A 24,376-nucleotide genomic window follows, 5' to 3' on the forward strand; every position below is an offset into this window, starting at 1 on the left:
TTAACTTTTTTGCGATAGCAATAATGCAAGTCACGCCGTTTACACTACCGTGGCTAGCTACGATGGAGAAATTAGGACAGCTTTCTTCGTAAATACACCGTTTTCTTGAAATGTTAAACGTACAAATATGCTGTAGTGAGTATACGGTTCACATGCGTGGTTTAATTGAATTTTAAAAAGTTGATCTTGCATAAATATTTTGCGCCTGAAGTGGACGCTACATGTTGATTGAAATCAGGCCTAGGAGTTTATAAAAACTTTTTTGAGCACGTTTTCATACTCAAACTCCGTGCTCTAAATCTTACTCACACTCAAAAGTGAAGGCTTTTATAAAACTTTTATAAAAACCATTCTCATACTCAAACAGAGTAGATCCACATGCTCAAGATTTTCCGAGATTAGGGCTTGATCAGAGTTGTACTAAAAAATAACATGGCATAGTTTGAGTATGAGTACGGTAAAAGGTCGGCCTGGAACTGCAGTTTTCGCAGCCCTGTTAGATCTACTTGTCAAATAAGGGTGAAACGATTCTACACGTGTACGTTTCGATCACACCGGCGTTTACAAAACGTGTAAACGTGTGAATTAATTAATGATAATAAGCAGAAAAAACTGTTTAAAAATTACATATATATGTGTAGTTCTGAAGTCACAAAAATGTTTCTCGCAGTTTACAATGATTATAACTTAATGGTTGTTCAGTCCGATGTGCATTATGAAAATTTAATGATATACATACACGTACGTAAGAGTTGTCCTTCCTGGGGAGATTTTTTTTTTTAACGGTCAACATTGGTCTAATTAAAATTTCATGTAAAAATACTGAAAATGGTGGCAAAATGCAAAATGCCATTTTGATTACGTATGTATGTTATAAAATAAAATGTTACCTCAATTTGATCAAACTGAAATAAAAACAGTTGCAAAAAGTTGCTGAACTTTGAAATAAATATTTTGGTGAACAAATGGATCTGTTATCAAATATGTACCTTTTCAATACACTACAGGCGCGTAGCCGCTTATACGCAAGTACGCAACTGCATACATATCATTTGCTAGAGAAATATCTGTGTCTCAGAAATTAACTTTACATTATATAGTTCCAATTTATAATTTAATCAACATCATTGTCCATTTAATCAAATTTTAATGAAGTCCATTTTGAATTTCAAATCATCAACATCATGTCAAATATCACATTATGATTAATAATATAATGTACATCATATATGTACATGTAGTAGACAGATGAAGATATTCATTGTTATGAGTAACTTAACAACGAAAAAAAGGATAAACAACACCATTCATAAAGAAATGTAAAGTCAGTCCATGTACACACGGTGAGTTGACATTATAAAACACTTTAGAAATTAATTTTGTGAATTCTTTTTGGTTTAAAAATTGACAAGAAACCCTGTTTCGATGCACAAAAAATGTTGCCTCCTGGGCCCCCACTGGGGGTTTACCCTGGACCCACTAGGGGCCTTAAGGCGGCCCCACACCCCTTGCCATACTTTGCGTACACTTCGTTTTCTTTCTGGCTACGCGCCTGACTTACATCATTCCTGTTTTTCAAACCTTTCATTTACAAGTTCAATGTATTTACTTTATTTACAAAGTACAACATACATAAGTCCCAAGAGATTATATGTTGCAGTGTAGATATGTGCATGTTTTACAATGTTATGGTATAATGTGGTGACCGGGGTGTAGGCTATGTGGTGACCAGGGTGTAGGAGTCTACTATTGGTGCCGGGGTGTAGGATATGTGGTGACCGGGGTGTAGGCTACCGGAGCGGCAATATAGATGGTCGAGGTTCGTTTTTGCATAATATCTCAATCTCGCAGGAAAGCATATTCATTAGATTTCTTTATTTTCTCCATGTGGAGATATTGCAATGTAAGTTAATATACAATTACACACGGACAGACACACACACACACACACATATATATATATACACACACACACACACAAACAAACAAAAAGTGTGCTGACAGCTAGGGAAGCGATACCTGTAACTGAGCGAGAGCCCTGTGGTAATGCGCCGCTGCGCTTCGGACAAGATGAAAGTTCAGTACGCGGAAGGTTTCATTATCTGTTTCGAATATTGTAGAAGCCCCAGTATAACAAGGAACATTTCATTTTCTATCATTCCGCATAACTCTGCACATAGGCGTATGTCGAAACAGTTCGTGGTCACGTTCCACCAATTGCCCCTAATAATTACAGCTGCTCCTAATAATTACAGTTGCAGGACATGCGCAAGAGGAATGTTGAAACACATTAGAGAAAGACCTTCCACAAAGAGTGCAATTTTGGAATTGATCCACTGAGCACGCATCGGTACACAGTTTGCAAATGAACTTACAGAGTTCAATTCCCTTTAGTTTTTCACTAATATATACCAGATAGATGACGGTTTTGAGTCCGAGAAAATTTGAATGAAGGAAAGAAATTAACGGTCGTGTGACATTCGTATTTGATGCTGAGATATATGCGAGGCCATGACTCTGCCACTGACCATTTTCTTCCAGTTGAGTTTCGAAAGAAAGGGTCCACCCTCCAGAAATTTCCATAAATGGTTAACAAGACCATACGATTGGAGAGTCCTTAAAATATCGGGCATAAAACCAGAATGAACATCCGAGAGACTCTGAAGATAGGAAAATAGTCTTGCGAGAAATAATGTTGTTGGATTCAGATGACAAATCTTCCAAAGAACAAAAGTTACCGCACGTCATTTTCAGTGCATAAGGGTACAACACTGAAAAAACGACTTGCATATAATTTTATCTGACCTGCATAATTTTGGTAAATTAAGGGAGTTTTTGCAAATAAAGCCGAACTTTATTAACAGATGACATGTTGCTCCAGAGTTCATATCCATTAAGCACTGATGGTAGTACGATTGTTTTGTACAAATGAGACATTGTCATTGGGTTATGAAATCAAGATCGGATAGTGCTTCTTGTATTCTGTCAGAGAGTTTACATTTATGGTTGATAGCAATTCCTAGATGGTTATAGGACTGTTCACATGCCACTCTGGAAGGACCTAAGTGCAACGATAATTTGTCTAAGTATGTTCCTTTCAATAGCTCAAAATTGCAAGACGCAGGATTTCAACGCATTGAATATAAATCGCCATTTACGTGAGTAGTTGTAAGCGATATCCAACAGTGTTTGGAGCGATAGTGGAGAGATGCCAATTAATCACAAGTCATCAGCTAAAGAGGGGGCAATTGGTAGGGATATCTAGTACACCGGTATTTAGACTACCCGACTGTAGTTCACAAATAAGATCATTAATGAAAACAAGGTAAAAAAAAAAAAGGTAGAAAGCACACCACCCTGCCTAACACCTTGATTAACAGGAAACCAATCTGACTGGGTTTGGTTTACAATAATTGAACTCACTGTAATTTGGTGACATTGGTTAATAAGTGACCATAATTTACCCATAATGCCAAGTTCATATAACTTAAACATAAGACCAGGCCTCCATACCGTGTAAAAAGTTTTGCTAATATCAAGAAAATACACGTAAACATCACTACCTGGTTCCAGGTTATGTAAAATTGTTTCATGTAGATTGAACGATGCTGTCAGACAACCTAATTCTTTCTGGGAACCCTGTTGTTGAGTATTGGAAAATATTTCTTGTGTAAAACATACTTAGTAATACGATTATCGATAACTTTTCTAAAAAGCGGGGTGTAGGCTACCGAAGCGGCAATATAGATGGTCGAGAATCGTCTTTGCAAAGTATCTCAGTTTATGAATATATTTCGCAGGAAACCAAATGATTACGGAATAAAGCATTAATTCAGGAATATATGGAAACAAATATATTCAGACACTTTCTAAATTTATCAAACACCTCAACACAATTCCAACGTTTGGGGCAAGTTTGGCACTACCACGTGTCTATGATCAAATATCAGGACAACACTTTGTTTTATCGTCACTTTTATATGACGTGTTATCTGTATAAGTTTATGCATGTACTGTCAGTGAATAAAATCAACCGTATTCAAAATTATTGACGAAATATTGATGTTGTGCACGGGGTGTATGCTACATGTTGTGCAAGGATTGTATGCTACCAGATTTCTTTTACAGATATCGATAATCAGTGTGGAATATGCAATTTTAAAGCATACTGATTGTAGTAATACATGTACTTCTATTTGTTGTTTTATATAAGAGTACATGCATTAGTACTAGCCTAGTTTATTGAATGAAATTACCTAAGCTAACACATGTATACAACCCATTTACACTGGTATACATGCATGTCCTGAATGTTATCTATAAGAGTTAAATTTTATTCACTGTTGCTTTGCAAATGTTCTTCTGAATAAATTATCTAAAATTGGGAGAAAAACGCATATTACATGTATAATGCAACTATATAATCATGTTGTCTAACACCTCTTCATTTTCACTATAATGAAAATATACTAAAGATATATAGAGAGAGAGAGAGAGAGAGAGAGAGAGAGAGAGAGATGGGGATATGTTTGATTCTAACATTTGAAAGTGAAAAAATAAAATCATATCAAATATTTCACGGACACAATGTAACGCTTAAACATGTTAATTTATCTAATGTCATTATTCATCCAAATTTAAAAAAAAAATGGCCTTATTAATTGAATGGTCAACAATGCTTAATATCAAGGGTACACACCCTCTCCCCATGCATCTTTCAAAACACTATTACTTTCAATATGAAACTGAAACTGAGTCTTATTGAAGTAGAATAGAACTATCTATTGATTAAACTTACAATACTGGTAAACTGGTACACTTTCATGCATACAATATTTTGATTTATACTGCAAATGTTAAATGTTTTTATATTTGGGACATGTTTGAGACGTATCATCGTGTGGCGACTTGTGCCGTTTTTAATTGTCTTTGAATCCACTTCCACTTATGCTGCATTCAGTGCCCTCACCCTAATATGGCTAGACAAAGAACACAAGCTAGGTGTGATATGCATGGTCATGATGAGGACAAAGATGACCTCTAGGGTGTGTATGGCCATTTCATATGTGTTGAGTGCTGATTGAGTTAATAACACGAAACAAAAGCTTTTGGGCACTGACTGGTTCAGTACATAATAGTATACGGACATACCGCGTGTAAATGGATTGTATATGTAACGGAAGTATTGCTTTCAGATTTCATTCAATAAACTGTTTTACTTCCGGTACATATAAAACAACAAATAGAAGTACTACTACAATCAGTATACTTAAATATTGAATGATATTCCACATTTCTGTGTAAAAGAAATCTGGTAGTGCTGCATACACCCCGAGCATATGTAGCATACAACCCGTGCACAACATTAATTTATCTTTGAATACGATTGGTTTTATCCACTGACAGTATATGCATACACTTGTACAGATAAGACGTGGTTATTAGTCCTATAAAAGTGACGATAAAACAAAGCGTTACCGATCGTCGGAATTGTATTGAGCTGTTTGAGAAAACTAGAAAGTGTAGAGTGAATATATTTGTTACCATATATTCCTGAATCAATGCTTTCTTCCGTAATCATATGCTTTCCTGCGAAATATATCCATAAATTGAGATATTATGCAAAAACGAACCTCGACCATCTATATTGCCGCTTCGGTAGCATATACCCCGGTCACAACATAGCCTACACCCCGGTCACAAAATAGCCTACACCCCGGTCACAACATAGCCTCCATCCCGGTCACAAAATAGCCTACACCCCGGTCACAACATAGCCTCCATCCCGGTCACAAAATAGCCTACACCCCGGTCACAACATAGCCTCCATCCCGGTCACAAAATAGCCTACACCCCGGTCACAACATAGCCTCCATCCCGGTCACAAAATAGCCTACACCCCGGTCACAACATAGCCTCCATCCCGGTCACAAAATAGCCTACACCCCGGTCACAACATAGCCTCCATCCCGGTCACAAAATAGCCTACACCCCGGTCACAACATAGCCTCCATCCCGGTCACAACATAGCCTCCACCCCGCATGTTGGGGTATACTCGTTGTATCAGTATCTGGAGTCCGTGGGAAACAAATTCCTGTCTCCGACTAGTACCAGTATATACCCAAATAAAGTTTCAGACTATCGTATTCAAAAGGACTATGTATCAAGTGTGTAATTGTGTTACTATATATTCTATTAGGTTTAGACGTAACCCTTCTCAATTTCCAACTTCGTTGATGAACAGAGAGCAACAAAATTTACCTCCATAACGCTTGATGGAACTATCTCATGTAACTAAATGACAAAAAATATCTTCAGAAAGAGTATAATTTTTTTTTTTCAAGAATAGCCATTTTTCTGACTTGAAATACATGAAGATCATTTTCCACTGTAATTTAAAGTCTGACAAAGCACTAGAACTACTATACACAAAAATGAAACATTAAATGGAGCACATGTACTTTCCACTTTGTCATACATAAAGATAGGATATTAGCCCACAGCCATTGAAAACTCTATTCCTTAATTTTCTGGTACTCTAAGCAAATTCAGTATTGATTAAAGAAAATGAAGCATATCAAGATACAATAGGTATATCAAGATACAATAGGTATCTTCCAATGAATAAATACTGGTACACAAAACAACGTCATGTGTCAGGACACAGGAACTGAGAACAAGATGGTCCATGTCAGTGACGCGAGGAATTACCTCTTTTTTGAGAATCACAGATCCATGTGACATTTGGTCACGGGTAGTCATGAAGGAAGAGGATGTACAAAGTCCTCATCCTCGTCCTCATCCTTGGCTCCTTGAACTGAACTCATTGCATCATCATAAGAAGGAGGTTTATCAGGAGGGCTGGGGAGGTTTTCCAAATCACTCTGCTGAGTTTTAAATTCAAACTCAGTTTTCATGGTGGTGAGACCTCGGGCTGGAGGTAGAGGGGTCTCTCCCATGCGACTTGGCCCCTTTTCATCTTCATACGGGTCATATGGTGGAATTATGGGTGTGGTAATTTGTTCACGCCCCATGGGTGCGACTGGGGGAGGGAGGCTGACACCACTGGTGGTTGCAGGTCTCTCTTGGTCTGGTTTGTCAGAAGGTCCAGTGGCTGTTTTCTGAGCACCATCATTCCACACAAGATTTTCACCCACTTGTAAAACAGTTCCCAGCTTCTGTGCTGCATCCTGCATCTTTTGCAATAAATTGACATATATGTATGTTATTTAATCATATGTATAGAAGTAATATTACAGGTGAATGGACATTGTGTATAGGTACTTAATTTTCAAATTATACCATCTAAAATAAAATTTTCAGAGCTAGATTTTAGTGAATTTATTACCTCTTGATCTGCAGCATTTGGATTGGTCGCTCTCATGATTTTATACCTACTCTCAAATTCCTTGTAATGTTTTAGAGCTGCACTTTTATCACCAACATTGTACAAAAATATTGCAAAGTTGAGACTCATTGCTGGGTCTTTCCTGAAATGTATAGCGATAATGATTATCACATGTGATAAAGGATTTTATACAATGTACTGTTAGATATTAAATAGTTGGGGGAAAAATGATTTTTTTAAAGTGATGAGATAAAGTGAGGTACATTTGGGGAACTTATTTGCAACGTTGAAATGTGTGTCTTGCATATTTTATCATTGCAAAAGTACATCATACAAGATGGTCAGCATTGGTCTTGAGTTTGATGTAAATGAGGAAAATAACAACCTACAATGCTGGTCGTTGCAGGAGCCAGTATGTTGGTTTGATCATACTTCTTTTATCAGATGCAGAATCGTGTTATGTTCCAAATATTAGCAATGTCTATGTCTTTATCGTAACGAACTCATCAAAGTAAAAACATTTTACTACTGTATAAAACTTTATTTCTCTCAAATTTATTTTCATGGATTTTAATTTTTTTTAAACAGAACAGAATTTTGCTTCATATCTTTTTATGCCCCCATAATAAGAGATTCGGGGCACATAACTTTTGGTCTGTCTGGTGATAGGGCTTTCACATTTCACATGTGTATTCATTGTGACAAGACATTTCCTTTGGTACCAAAAGTTTTACCTGTTGACCTTGGAGTTTGGCCATCTTTTAAAAAGTTTTAATCTTGGCCATAACTGTTGAACAGTTGGTGATAATGCTTTCATTTTCAAATACGTTCTTTAGACAAGATCTTTCTTTAGGTAGCAATTTTTTTTACACTATGACCTTGGAATTTGACCTACTTTTGAAAATTTTTAATTTAACCTTGGGCCATAACTTTTGAACACTTAGTGCTAGGGCTTTCATATTTCACATATGTATTTCTTGCAACAAAATCTTTCTTTTCATACCAAAACGTTTTACCTCATGACCTTGACCTTATAGATTTGCCTTACAGGGTAATTAGTGTTCCACAAATACATCTTGTTCCATTTGTTACAGGAATAAACTAAATAACTTTGAAAAATGTAAATTTCCAGGTGAAATGATAAAAAACAAAACATCTTTGTAAAACACATATGCCCCCTTCCTCTATGTTTAAGAAAACATTTTGACCTTTTGACCTGAAAATCAATAGGGGTCAACTACAAGTATAATAATTTGCAGATGACATTTGATGACTTTAGATAACAATGACTGTATTATGCTAGAGAGCCTAGTGACCTTTTGACTTGAAAATCAATAGTGATCATTTACTAGTCTTGACCAACTTTCCTATAAAGTATGATGACTATTGTACAAGGATTCTTTCTAGCAGGTCTAATGGGTGAGACAACATTCTAAGGGCAATGTTTAACTGACCAACCAACATACAGACACAAAGTATGAAGGGGACATAATGAATATAAAACAGTGTGCAGTTATTATAGGATTAAACATTCTTTTTGAAGAATTTATCGATGTGTAAACTCTGGACATTTTACTCACAAACTGAATAAAAGTGCGAAGCACTTTTATGTTAAGTTTGTGAGTAAAATGTCCAGAGTTTACACATCGATAAATTCTTCAAAAAGAATGTTTGATTCTTATAATTCCAATTCGTTCCCTGCATTATCAACTTCAATAATTTGAATACTTTCCCCGCACGATCTTGTTTGTTTTTAAGCGCGTATGTATACATAGCGATTTTGGATTTATCGATGTGTAAATTCTCGTTTAGATTTATCTTTGTCCAATCAAAACAATTGTAATAAATAACATTGGAATTATTCGTACATGGAATGTTGATATATTACTTACTGCTCTATAGCTACAGCCTGTTCATAGGCCTTCCTGGCATTATCTGTGTCCTCTAAATGTGTCAGGGCCACTGTCCAACAAAATCAAATCAGATCTACATATGGCATACCTACCCAAATTTCTTTTTGTTATACATGTAAAGAATTATATCAGTAATTCATTTGAAGAAGAATAGCTACAATTCTTTATTATTATCCCATCAAAATAATGATGTTGGTACATATCAAGAATTCAGGGAACACATCCTTATTAAAAACATGAATGAAGAGTTGGAACATTCTATAGACAATCAATCTGTGGATTTTGTTTTGATGTACTATGAACTGATGCTAATGTAATGTGAAATTACTTGCTAGTTTAGGAAGTGCTAAATCAAATCTAAGCAAACTTGTTGAAAAATCAATTTCCACCAAATATTGTACTTTACAGTAGTTATTTTTTTCTCATCTGAATTCACAAATATATGTGAGTACTCACCTCCCAGGAGCATGAACAACTGGGCCATTTTTGGACGCAAGTTAATGGCAGCACTGAGGAAATGGAAGGATGAAGCATACTGTTGCATGGTGAGGTGGACCAGTCCCAGGTTATACAGAATCTTCCAATCAAATGGAGCCAGGTAGTTTGCACGCTTAAGGCAACTGATGGCCTGTAATGAGTTTAATGGTGTACTGTAATTCGTTGTAATTAATGAGTTATTTGAAATTTTTATCTAGGTGTGAAATGAAAATTACTCATTGTTATAAGCAGTAATTCATCATAATATGGACTTAAGTCTGAGATTTTACTAAAATTTTGACCGTTCAAATAGAAGAAAACGCAAACTTAAGTTTGAGATTTTTTCAAGAATTCCAAGCCTTTTCTATGACAAGAAACTTCAACAAGGACACTGCAAAGAAGGCCATAGCAACAAGAACTGGATATGTACAGTCTTGTATAGGCCTGAATCCATTCACACACATGTTATCCTCAAACTCCACTCTGAAATCATCAACATTCCTGGGGGAGGGGTTAATGTTCATTGTTTCTTGGTATCAACATAAAATCTAGTAATTTTCTTCATGATTACAGATGAAAAATATTACTCACAGCAACATATTTCTTCTTTCCAAAGAAAGCCATTCCAACGTTGTTCCATAATGGAGGGCTCTCAGGGGTTGCTACAGCAGCTATCCTATATTTGTTCAGTGCCACGTCGAAATCCCCATGGGTCTGCATCATACTCCCTGCTGACATTATGGCCTTGACATGGGAAGGGTCATAGGTCATGGCATTTCCAAGGTTTTCAAAGGCCTTTTGGAATTGTCCAATCTGACATGAATAAAATGTTGATAAGTAAGCAAATCGCAGTACGTAGTTGATCTTGAAATGTACTAAACCTGTACCACTTAGTAAAAGCTAAGATAAAAACGTACCTGCATATACAGAAGTCCAAGTGTTGTCAACATGTCTGGATTTTCTGGGGAATACCTAATGGTAGATGTATAAGAGACCTCAAAATTTATTTTCTGCCACTGGTAAGTGTTATTTTACTTTAACTGGAGTGTAGTCACTTCATTCTTAACATTTAAAACTGAACCATTATATAACAATATTTCAACAGTTCACAAGCATTGATACATGTAGATACAACTGGATGAACATTGAAAACATTTACAACTGTAACATTGCCCGCATTCATATCAGTGCAAATAATTCTTCAGTTTCTAACTTAATGAGAAAATGAATAAAGGATCAATCCAGGGTAATGAAAGATCTATAGGGGAGAACAATTCATTCAGGGAAACAAAAGAAAAGACCTACAGGGGAGGACAACTCAGGGTAACAAAAAAAAAGACCTATAGGGGAGAACAATTTCCAGAAAAAGTTACACTGTTATATCAACTTTCATTGTTTTGAGTTTTTTGTTTAAAATTTGTTATTAACGATGCTAAAATTATGCTTTAGAATTAATCTAAGCAGTGTTTTCCCCTATTTCAGCACTGACTAAGGCATGAATTTTGCATGGCCTTGAAGTCATTCAGCTTTGGGGTTGAAATTCAAAATTGAAAATAAAAACCTAAAAAATTAGACAATCTGCTTTTTGACAACCTGGTTCATATTTATACCCTCAGTTCTATGGAGCGCCAAATTAACATAAACTCAAATAATTGAAGATATCTTCAATTATTTGAAGATATCATCAATTCAATTATTGCTCTCTTTAATTGAATTATTGCGCGCATTAAATCAATTATTGCTCTCATCAAATGAATTAATGCGCGCTTCAATTCAATTATTGCTCTCATCAATTGAATTAATGCGCGCATCAATTGAATTAATGAGAGCAATAATTGATTTAATGCGCGCATTAATTCAATTATTGCTCTCTTCAATTCAATTGATGAGAGCATCAATTGAATTAATGAGAGCAATAATAGATTTGATGCGCGCATTAATTCAATTATTGCTCTCTTCAATTCAATTGATGAGAGCATCAATTTCGTAGAAATATTGCTCGCAATAATTAATTTAGAGCTCGGTATAAATAATTTGATGATCTCTTTAATTCAATTGAAGATATCTTTAATTATTTACAATGCTTTTGTATAAGGAATTAATGTGCGCATCAATTCTTTTAAAGAGAGCAACAATTCAATTAAAGAGATCATTAATTCAATTGTGGATATGTTGAATTGAAGATATCTTTAATTATATAGTTGCTCTCTCTAAAAGAATTAATGCTCTCTTCAAATGAATTAAAGATATCATTAATTCAATTGAAGAGAGCAATAATTGAATTAATGCACGCATTAAATCAATTATTGCTCTCATCAAATGAATTAATGCGCGCATCAATTCAATTATTGCTCTCATCAATTGATTTAATGAGCGCATTATATCAATTATTGTTCTCTTCAATTGATTTGTAGCGCGCATCAATTCAATTGTTGATATCATTAATTCATTTGAAGAGATCATTAATTCAATGAAAGCGTGCATCAATTCAGCTGAAGAATTAATGATATCATCAATTCAATTAATGCGCGCAATAATTCAGAATTGAAGATATCATTAATTATTTGAAGAGATCTTTAATTAATTTGTTGCGCGCATCAAATGAATTGATGATATCTTCAAATAATTGAAGATATCTTCAATTATTTGAGTTTATGTTAATTTGGCGCTCCATACAGTTCTACAAGTTAGTGTAGCTCAGTAAACTAGTACACCACTGTCACTGTAAGCCAGGGTTCCTTTTTGTCATGGTTTGAATCCACTTTGCACATTTTTACATATTTTTTTTTTAATTTTGCCTTTTCAACACTTCTTTTTATATATTGTGTATATTGTATTTTCCTTTAATAATCAAGTTAAAATGCATGTTCGTTCTTCATATAAAAGGCATTTAACTGAAAGCAAATTGTAAATTCCCAGTACCCAAATACAATCAAGTGGAACTATATATCTCGAGGTGGCAGACTTTGTTCCGAGGACAAGAATTATGCATTCTGTGTTACTCTAGTACGTACACGTGCAACATATAAAACCATGCCAAGCATAAACTGCTTTTGTCAATCAAGAACTCCTTTGGGATAGATTTCTGTTGTTGGAGAAATACTGAAGAACAGGTGTATTTCGTTGCTGGGGATGAATGTGTGTATTGGTGATGTGCTATGCCAAATATGCAGAATGAAAGTTTACAAAAAATGAAATAATGAACTAAAAATGTGTTAACAATACATGTATCATGCTACATCATAGTAAGAGATCTATCAAAAGTTTCCTCCTACATCCACATACTAAAGGCACTGCGATGTGTGAAAAACAACTTATTGCATTTGTTTGGCCTAAAGTCATAAACTAGAACAAATATGGATGGGAGTTTTGTAAAGACTAAAATGAAATCCAGCTCAATAGGTTTTTATCTTTTTTTACCCTAATTAGATCATCATCAACACAAAACAACTGAAATATAGTTTAGCTATATAATAAAAGAGTTATTGAACTTGTGTTGGTGAATATTAAAACACGTTGGATGTGAAAATTCGCAAAATTGTGAGTGAATTCAGTCAATATTCACTTATATTATATGAAAATTACAAAAATATTGATGAATACCAAAATATTTTAAGATGTTTGTTAATCAAAATTCTTTAGATCCAATATCTGGTCTTCAGATAAATCTGATAACTTACTCTACAGCCTGTTTATAGATTTCAATGGCAGCCTCAATATTGCCCTCCATCAGGTGAATCTTTCCTAACATCACATAGGAAATTTCATGTCGTTTGAACAATAATGCCTGACTGAGACAATCTTTTGCCTGTAAACATACAAAAGCATGGTAAATACAATGAAGATCATTGGATGATGCAACAAGAGTATTCCTATGTATGAAAAAAAAATTAAATTTGAGTTCCCTGCTTTTTTGTGTGGGGCATCAATTTATGTTCTTGTATACATGAAGAAAATATGAACCTTAAGAAGTGGTATATGTACCTGTATCTGCAATTTCATGGGTTACAGTAAAGTTTATTTTGACAGACTAAATGAACATATACGGACAAGAAATATTATGTGTAAAACTGCATGGGGACAAAAATAACTCAGATGTAGAATGATATGCTTTCCAATGAATGAACCAATGCATCATTCTTTCTGTGAGTCAAATTTTGAAAACATGTATTACATGTATTAGATATGCATTTCATTTTAAACCAATTACAAGATCAAAATATTACTGGTAATTCTCCATGCCTTGTAAAGATTGTTTGTCCCGGGTCTCGATAGACAAAACTTTATTTCTAGTCGACATGAACTATACAGCATGGGGAAAACTTATGCTCTGGAGAGCTTTTGATCGATATGTAGTTTAGTAAAAATACTTAGAGTATTATAGATATATGGTGGTGTGAATTTTCAATTTTCATACAAGTGATTATAATATACATGATGGATAGAGGAAAAACTCTTACCATTTTGTACTCTCTCTGGTACATGTAACACACGCCTTGATTATGTGCTATTTCCTGAAATTTGAGGTATATATGAAACTTAAATTCATGCTGTAATACATACATTTTCTCTATATTTTCTATATTGTATACAATTTAATTCTTTTTTATGTGGAGGGTAAAGTTCTACATTCATATAATTAATTTTGACTACAAAAGTCTGTGGTTTACAGTTATTTGAACAGATATTCTACACAAGCAATAGACATGGAAATTCACATACCCAGTCTCTGTCGCTATAACAAACAACAGACATGGAAATTCACATAACCAGTCTCTGTCACTATAACAAACAATACACATGGAAATTCACATACCCAGTCTCTGTCACTAACAAACAATACACATGGAAATTCACATACCCAGTCTCTGTCACTATAACAAACAATAGACATGGAAATTCACATACCCAGTCTCTGTCACTATAACAAACAATACACATGGAAATTCACATACCCAGTCTCTGTCACTATAACAAACAATAGACATGGAAATTCACATACCCAGTCTCTGTCACTATAACAAACAACAGACATGGAAATTCACATACCCAGTCTCTGTCACTATAACAAACAACGGACATGGAAATTCACATACCCAGTCTCTGTCACCATAACAAACAATACACATGGAAATTCACACACCCAGTCTCTGTCACTATAACAAACAATACACATGGAAATTCACATACCCAGTCTCTGTCACTATAACAAACAATACACATGGAAATTCACATACCCAGTCTCTGTCACTATAACAAACAATAGACATGGAAATTCACATATTCAGTCTCTGTCACTATAACAAACAATACACATGGAAATTCACATATTCAGTCCCTGTCACTATAACAAACAATACACATGGAAATTCACATACCCAGTCTCTGTCACTATAACAAACAATAGACATGGAAATTCACATAACCAGTCTCTGTCACTATAACAAACAATACACATGGAAATTCACATACCCAGTCTCTGTCACTATAACAAACAATACACATGGAAATTCACATACCCAGTCTCTGTCACTATAACAAACAATAGACATGGAAATTCACATACCCAGTCTCTGTCACTATAACAAACAACGGACATGGAAATTCACACACCCAGTCTCTGTCACTATAACAAACAATACACATGGAAATTCACATACCCAGTCTCTGTCACTATAACAAACAATAGACATGGAAATTCACATACCCAGTCTCTGTCACTATAACAAACAATAGACATGGAAATTCACATACCCAGTCTCTGTCACTATAACAAACAATACACATGGAAATTCACATACCCAGTCTCTGTCACTATAACAAACAATACACATGGAAATTCACATACCCAGTCTCTGTCACTAACAAACAACAGACATGGAAATTCACATACCCAGTCTCTGTCACTATAACAAACAATAGACATGGAAATTCACATACCCAGTCTCTGTCACTATAACAAACAACAGACATGGAAATTCACATACCCAGTCTCTGTCACTAACAAACAATAGACATGGAAATTCACACACCTAGTCTCTGTCACTATAACAAACAATAGACATGGAAATTCACATACCCAGTCTCTGTCACTATAACAAACAACAGACATGGAAATTCACATATTCAGTCTCTGTCACTATAACAAACAATACACATGGAAATTCACATACCCAGTCTCTGTCACTATAACAAACAATACACATGGAAATTCACATACCCAGTCTCTGTCACTATAACAATAGACATGGAAATTCACATACCCAGTCTCTGTCACTATAACAAACAATAGACATGGAAATTCACATACCCAGTCTCTGTCACTATAACAAACAACAGACATGGAAATTCACATACCCAGTCTCTGTCACTATAACAAACAATACACATGGAAATTCACATACCCAGTCTCTGTCACTATAACAAACAATACACATGGAAATTCACATACCCAGTCTCTGTCACTATAACAAACAATAGACATGGAAATTCACATACCCAGTCTCTGTCACTAACAAACAACAGACATGGAAATTCACATACCCAGTCTCTGTCACTATAACAAACAATAGACATGGAAATTCACATACCCAGTCTCTGTCACTATAACAAACAACAGACATGGAAATTCACATACCCAGTCTCTGTCACTAACAAACAATAGACATGGAAATTCACACACCTAGTCTCTGTCACTATAACAAACAATAGACATGGAAATTCACATACCCAGTCTCTGTCACTATAACAAACAACAGACATGGAAATTCACATATTCAGTCTCTGTCACTATAACAAACAATACACATGGAAATTCACATACCCAGTCTCTGTCACTATAACAAACAATAGACATGGAAATTCACATACCCAGTCTCTGTCACTATAACAATAGACATGGAAATTCACATACCCAGTCTCTGTCACTATAACAAACAATAGACATGGAAATTCACATACCCAGTCTCTGTCACTATAACAAACAATAGACATGGAAATTCACATAACCAGTCTCTGTCACTATAACAAACATTAGACATGGAAATTCACACACCCAGTCTCTGTCACTATAACAAACAATAGACATGGAAATTCACATACCCAGTCTCTGTCACTATAACAAACAACAGACATGGAAATTCACATACCCAGTCTCTGTCACTATAACAAACAATAGACATGGAAATTCACATACCCAGTCTCTGTCACTATAACAAACAATAGACATGGAAATTCACATACCCAGTCTCTGTCACTGTAACAAACAATAGACATGGAAATTCACATACCCAGTCTCTGTCACTATAACAAACAATAGACATGGAAATTCACATACCCAGTCTCTGTCACTATAACAAACAATAGACATGGAAATTCACACACCCAGTCTCTGTCACTATAACAAACAATAGACATGGAAATTCACACACCCAGTCTCTGTCACTATAACAAACAATAGACATGGAAATTCACATACCCAGTCTCTGTCACTTAACTTGGCAGCCTCATTGTAAAGCTCTATGGCAGCTTTATGTCGAGCCAGAAGAAATCTGAAAAATGCACAAAGCTGAAAATATTCAATCACTTTTCGCTATGTATTTACTTAAAAATAAACAAAGGTTCAAATACTGTTTAACACAGTAAGATGTAACACAAAGTTGTTGTCATTATTAGAGATCCAGTGGAACCAGAATTGTGAAACAATTAAAAGATGCAAATTTTCTTACAATGCTGGCAACCATCATCTCCCCCAATAATGACAACCAACACCAATTGACTGTAAAACATATTTTTAGATCTATGATGTAAGTATTTACAACTATGTTATAAGATGTGCAAATACTAAATGGAACAGAAGACTTTTGATTGCATAACTTTTTTATTGGAGGAAAAACTCTGAATATTTTTGGGGGGAGGGGGGTGTATGATACATGCTTTTGTGTATGATGTTTTGCATACCATTCATATATTTTTCACTCGATCACATAGAGAAGGTGAAATTTTGACCAATGCACTGTGCTCAAGGTCGTAGTTGTGAGAGTTCTTTATCAAGTCGCAGGCTGTCTGCCTATGTTAAAAATCTTATTCATATTTACAGTTAACTTTTATTTTTTGCTTAAAACAACAAATATTTTGAATCAAGGAAATTTGACACTTGTCATTTTCAATGGTGGGCATGTGGCCTGCCTGGATCGTGATTTGGCATCATGCCAAGTTCTGTCAACTGCTTTACCAAACATTGATGCAACATTGACAAATGAATTGAAAACTTTATAACAGAGCTGATAAAGAAAAGAACTATTGAATGTAAATGTAAAATCATGATCGACTGTTGTTGAAGAGTTTCGCTAACTGAAAAAATTTTAATGGTACTTGCATATAGATGTAAATCATAGTACATATATATATTTTCGTAATTTGGTAACATACGTAACACAGATTCTCTCTCCTTTGCCCCAAAAATAGGGGTGGGGGCTGTCCCCATGGCTCGTACATCTATGCTATGGAAGGACTTAAGTTTAAATTATTGGATACTTACAGTGACCTGGCCACTTGTTTCAGGTTGTCAGCACTCTGCGGATTCAGCAGAGTACATGTCTGGAACAGCTCTAGGGATTCCTGGATTCGGCCTTCTTGTCTTAAAACCAGAGCTGTTTAATATAAATTCAGAAAAAAAATACATTTATACAGGAAGTCCAAAATCATTAAATTCAGACGGAAAGACAGACAGACCAAAAACAATTGCAGCCCACTCTTACCTATTTATATCTTTTATATGTTGAATTTGATACTGGTACCGTATGTAAAAATTATAAAAGACCATAAACTTTTGTTTTTAATTTATATTTCTTTTAACTTATTTTGTAAAATTTCACAATATCATATTGTAATATTTACATTTCCAATGTTTTTGATATCTGTACAAATTGTAATGATAGGGATTTCTTCATGAACATGATGCAGTTGTAAACAATGCGCATATGAATACAGAACTACTTAAGCTACATAATACTTATATAGATCATTTATTTTAACGGCTGGGAATTCCAACAGAAATGAAAGTAGAATGTAAATATAAGAAATGAACTTCATTTCTGAAAATACAAGAGGGTATGAACTGCAACGCTTCACGCCGGTATACTATTGAAGCGCTAACACACTTCATGAATGCCGGTGTGAAGTGTCGCAGTTCATATCCTCATGTATTTTCAAAATAGAATTTACAGTAAAATATCTGCATCTCAAATATGGGTTATCTCGAATACCTTGCTTATGTCGAAGTTGATTGGCGGTCCCAACCATACTCTCTATATAAATGATTTGAAAAAACCCTAACTATAATCAAACATGGTAAACTCGAATACCCTGTTTATGTCAAAGTGTTTGCAGGGTTCCAAGCCCTAATTTCACCTTGTTTATCTCGAAATACATTTAATTTTCTGGTCTGCTAGACATACCTGGTCTCATTACTTCACACATTCTTGCCCACACCACACCAGTCCTAACTGACCACACCAGTTCTAACTGACCACACCAGTCCTTACTGACCACACCAGTTCTAACTGGTGATTGCTAAGTAAACACCATCATATGTAAATTCACAGACAATTATACATAATCCCAGCTGATAACATGGATAGTGTTTTAATGATTAACAGTAGGATAGATAAACACAAAGATTTTCAAAGTGCACTTGAAGTTAATCACGAAAACAATAATCTACTAAACAATTCACACTTCATCATTAACACAGAAAACAGAGAAACACGGCTCAAAGTGAACTAAAATTAAACAATTATGATGACATTTGCATAAAGAAGAGTTACCTTGGCCCATATCTGAAGACTTTCCATATATATTTGCATGAAAAACCTTAGTTCATATTGTGACCCCAACCTACCCCTGGAGGCCATGATTTTTACAAACTTGAATCTGCACTATGTCAAGAAGCTTTCATGTAAATCTCAGCTCTTCTGGCTCATTGGTTCTTAAGATGATGATTTTTAAAGATTTTCTCTATACAGGTAACTCTCGAATTATCGCCACTCAATTCATCGCCATTTTTGTTATAACGCTGCATTTTTCTAGGAACATTTTTCCTGTTACTTAAAACTCTCGTTAAAACGCCAAATTCACTATCGCCATTTGCCACAGTGTTTTCATTACAAAAGTCTATTTCAACGTGTTAATTATCTCGATAAACCGCCATGGGTGCACGTGGTCAGTGAAGCAGTAAATTGGTCATTATCAATCTCCGGCGTACACCTGGACAGAAGGATCCCAGTAATTGTTGTATTGAATAAACAAGAACAATACTCGAGATGAACTGTTGTTTATACATCAAAGAAACACATTTCAATTTAGCTATGGCTTCGCCACGAAAGAGGGTCCTGTTAAATTTCGATGAGAAAAAGCAAATCATTACGTACCAAGGACATCATCAAAAATGTATCCATCAGGATATTGCAAATCGTTTTTCTGTTTTATGGGAAAAGGCTATATAAAAAGAAGGACAGTGGGCAACATCTTAGCAGCAAAGGATCGCTCACTTACATAAGTATTGTAAATAGAGGAAAGATAACTTACATATAAAAGAACAGTAACTCTATTTCTTCAAGATGGCAGTGATTCAATTCATCGCCAAATTCGTCATAATGCCATAATTTCATAAGAACAAAAGGTGGCGGTTTATCGAGAGTTGACTGTATATTTCTATGTAAAACTTTGATCCCCTATTGTGGCCCCAATCTACACCCTGGGGCCATGATTTGAACAAACTTGAATCTGCACTGTCAGAAAGCTTTCATATAAATTTCAGCTCTTCTGGCTCATTGGTTCTTGAGAAGAAGATTTTTAAAGATTTTCCCTATATATTTCTATGTAAAACTTTGATCCCCTATTGTGGTCCCAATCTACCCCCGGGGGCCATGATTTGAACAAACTTGAATCTGCACTATGTCAGGAAGCTTTCGTGAAAATTTCAGCTCCTCTGGTCCAGTGGTTTTTGAGAAGAAGATTTTTAAATGATCCCACCCTATTTTTGCATTTTTTTGATTATCTCCCCTTTGAAGGGGGCATGGCCCTTTATTGAACATACTAGAATGCCCTTTACCCAAGGATGCTTTTGACCAAGTTTGGTTATAATTGGTGCAGTGGTTCTTGAGAAGAAGATGAAAATGTGAAAAGTTTGTGACGACAACAGACAAATTTTGATCAGAAAAGCTCACTTGAGCCTTTGGCTCAGGTGAGCTAAATTTGCCGATATAGAGAGAGAGAAACAGATAGTGCATTGTACAATATTTAAAACATTGTTGAATATTGTGCATTTTAGTAGCTTTATAGATGTTTAATTTTTTTTAAATTTTCCTTTTTACATGATTAACTACAACGCAATAGCTATACATCCCATTCAAGCTTGGGTTGATATCATAAGCATGAGATATGTGCGGTTATCATATTTTCGATACAAACTGTATATACAATGGAATGTTTTATGGGGGAAAAAGATATGGAAATGCTTTTCTTAGAATTACTACAGTGACTTCAACTTATTTATTACTGGGATAAAAAATAACAAAAGACAATGTAATTATTATTTATAGCAAGCACTCAAATGAACAGATAGAAACATAGGAGAAGTCACTTAAACAAAATTAGAAAACAAGTTTGGATATCTTGAACCCCTGGATATCTCCAAATTTTGTTGAAGACCCTTGGACTTCGAGGTACAGATATTTTAATGTATTTGATCAATACATTTGAAAATACATATGTAATGCAATGTGTACCCTTAGCTCAGGGTATAAATTTACCCAGAAAAACTCAGACAATCAAAGTGATAAGAATACAACTGACTACGTAAAGAAAAGTTTCTGAATATCAGACTCGGTTTTTCAAGGACTGCTCGTTTTCTTGAAATCTTTCCTGTTTTGATCACACCTAATGGGTTTTCAAGTCACCAAGAATTCATTCTAAAGATTTTTTTTTTAAATACATATTTATTACATGTATCAGTGTACCTTGAGTGTAGACAGCATATTCACACATTCCTCCACTTTCTGCTAGCTGTTCTTTTACAATAGATTTGCAGATGTCAAATTCCTTTCTTACATAATGGAGGTGTATTATCCAGTTTCTTCTCTCAAAAATAGGAAGCTCTGGGGCTATAATATAAAACAGGTTAAATTTTATTCCAATTCTTATTTCCCTGTAAATGCTAAATACTCATTACCATTTAGATAAGGTATCAAAATTGCTTTTAAGGTCTCAAAATATACAAAGTATGGTAAAAGGTCAATGGGCAATATCACTTACCTGATTCACCTTGGCGCTGCTATTGTGAATTTTAAAAGATTTTTTTTAAAAATCTTTATTCCTGTAAAAATTTTGACTACATATTTGTGTCCCGAATCTAGCCCCAAAGGGTCATGATATAACCATGATACAAGGTCATACGGACAAAATTCAGTATGAAATATAAGGTCTTGCCATAAGGAATCTATATACAAAATATGAAAGCCAGTTCAGGAAATATATTGCCTATGTTCACATTTCTTAAAATCAAAATCCAAGGTCTAGGTTACAAGGTCAAAAACTTTGGTACTAAAGAAAGGTCTTGTAATAAGTGTAACATGTAGCGGTCACCCAACCAAGTGCTGATCACGCTCGCCATTGCTTAACTTGTGTGATCAAGAGAGACACTCTACCACATCACTAGAAAAGCTAGCTCTCTAGCGAGGCAGTATAAGGTCCCTCTTATACTATCCGCTACCATTCCTCCCACTCGGGGAAGCTTCGTCCCGAAGCTTAGCGCGAGTCCTCTCTGAGTGTTTGGCACCTGCTCAGTAACGGCACCCGCCGTTCCCGACGACAACCACCGTCATCCCGGACGAATCCACCTCTGTACCCAGAGCTCCGAAGAGACTCTACCTGAAACAGGCCTCCCACCAAACACCAGAGTCACTACACTGCCACCAATTTGTAACGTGTAGTGGTCACCCAACAAAGTGCTGATTACGCTTGCCGTTGCTTAACTTGCGTGATCAAGAGAGACACTCTACCACATCACTATAAAAGTTAGCTCTCTAGCGAGGCAGTATAAGGTCCCTCTTATACTGTCCGCTACATAAGGAATGCATACATGAAATATGAAAGATATATCACCCACCATTCAAATATTATGAGCAAGGTTAAAGTTTTGAAATTTGGGTCAAACTCCAAGGTAAAGGTAACAAGGTCTAACATTGAAATTTCATGTCATAATCTATATACAAAATATGAAAGCCCTACCTTAAATGGTTAAGAGATACTGCTGAAAGTAGGTTTTCTTAAAGTTAAAAGTAGGTCAAACTCCAAGGTAAAGATTGCAAGGTTAAAACCTTTAGTACCAAAAAAATGTCTTATCACAAAAAAGGACATGCCATATGAAATATGAGAGCTGGCCCTATCACTCACCATTCAAAAGCTATAAGCAAGGTAAAATTTTGGATTAAAAGTTTTGAAATTTGGGTCAAACTCCAATGTCAAGATCACAATGTCAAACATCATGGTATAAAATGTAAGGTCTTGCCATATTAGGAATCTAAATACAAAATATAAAAGCCCTATCTTAAACATCGTTGGAACCCATGGGTTTTCTCTTCATTACACTGCATTCAAGTGTATTAACGGAGAGAAAACCTGTGGGTTCCGACGATGGACCCTAAATTGATGCTTTAAATATCAAACTGGCAGAGATTTCCCAATGTGGAATGTTTAAACAGTACTGCTCTCAATCTAAAGGTTGTAGTGTACTTTGTTAAATATCACAGATTTTTAGTCAATACACTTTTCAAGAACTATCACCAGAAACAGAACTTTTGATCCCCTTACATCAAGTACTGGGTGTCTGGATGCATGCGTTCAACTCATTGCAACTTGGCTCAAACATATTTTCAAATGCATAAGCAAATGGTTGACACAAGAAAACACTTTTTGGCAAACTGAGTAATATTCCGGTATACCAATGTCATTGATTTTTAATTAGTAAAATTTGAACCTTTTTTAGGCTTTGGTTTAGGAACAGCTGGAATATTGATTGGTGCTGGTGGTACATCTGGGGCACCTGTTGGTATATCATTCTGTGAATAAAAAGTTCAGTAAATGAAATCTACAATAAGGAAATATAAGAATAGGTTAAAGAGCCAATATTTGAGCTCATGTTTACTGTATATCTGCTGATTCTAAATAAAATATACATACTTCCTGGAATTAACACACATTATTGGGAAGTCAAAATGAAGACTTTAATGCATAGAGCAAAGGTTCTCATAAAGCATTGCACAATACATGATAATCAATAAACAGATGTGTATGTTATAGCTTTTACATTTTTGTTTTGTGATAAATATTTTCTTTCTCTCTTTTTTTTTTTTTCTCCTCCGGCAATAGGCCTATTTACAAAAGGTTAAAAGTCGATAACGTCCCATTTCCAGATGAAAAGGTTAATTCTATTTAGAGAGTGATAGATATGCTTCAGTGTGGCATAAATACCTCAGTTGGAACTTGGTTTTTTTCTTCGATAGGTGCACTAACAATTTCGTCGTCTTTGGGGTCCATTTTTGTTTGAGATAGTTACGTGGTGTTAAAATTAAATGT

At 35.1% G+C, this 24,376-nt stretch overlaps 1 protein-coding gene across 1 annotated transcript; it reads right to left on the reverse strand.

Moving 5' to 3' along the window:
• Window positions 1–6,320: 6,320 nt before the first annotated feature.
• LOC125651574 (Bardet-Biedl syndrome 4 protein-like) lies at window positions 6,321–24,376 on the reverse strand. Its single transcript, XM_048880231.2, has 13 exons — window positions 24,272–24,376; window positions 23,778–23,859; window positions 21,760–21,903; window positions 18,279–18,390; window positions 17,217–17,289; window positions 14,200–14,253; window positions 13,420–13,547; window positions 10,657–10,711; window positions 10,331–10,552; window positions 9,719–9,890; window positions 9,242–9,311; window positions 7,350–7,491; window positions 6,321–7,197 (listed from the first exon to the last, which is right to left on the reverse strand). Exons 1-13 carry the CDS (start codon window positions 24,335–24,337, stop codon window positions 6,760–6,762), a joined length of 1,758 nt encoding a protein of 585 aa, XP_048736188.1. The 5' UTR covers window positions 24,338–24,376; the 3' UTR covers window positions 6,321–6,759.

This window comes from Ostrea edulis, chromosome 1, assembly GCF_947568905.1.
Source record: "Ostrea edulis chromosome 1, xbOstEdul1.1, whole genome shotgun sequence".
In the NCBI taxonomy this organism is placed as follows: Eukaryota; Metazoa; Mollusca; class Bivalvia; order Ostreida; family Ostreidae; genus Ostrea; species Ostrea edulis.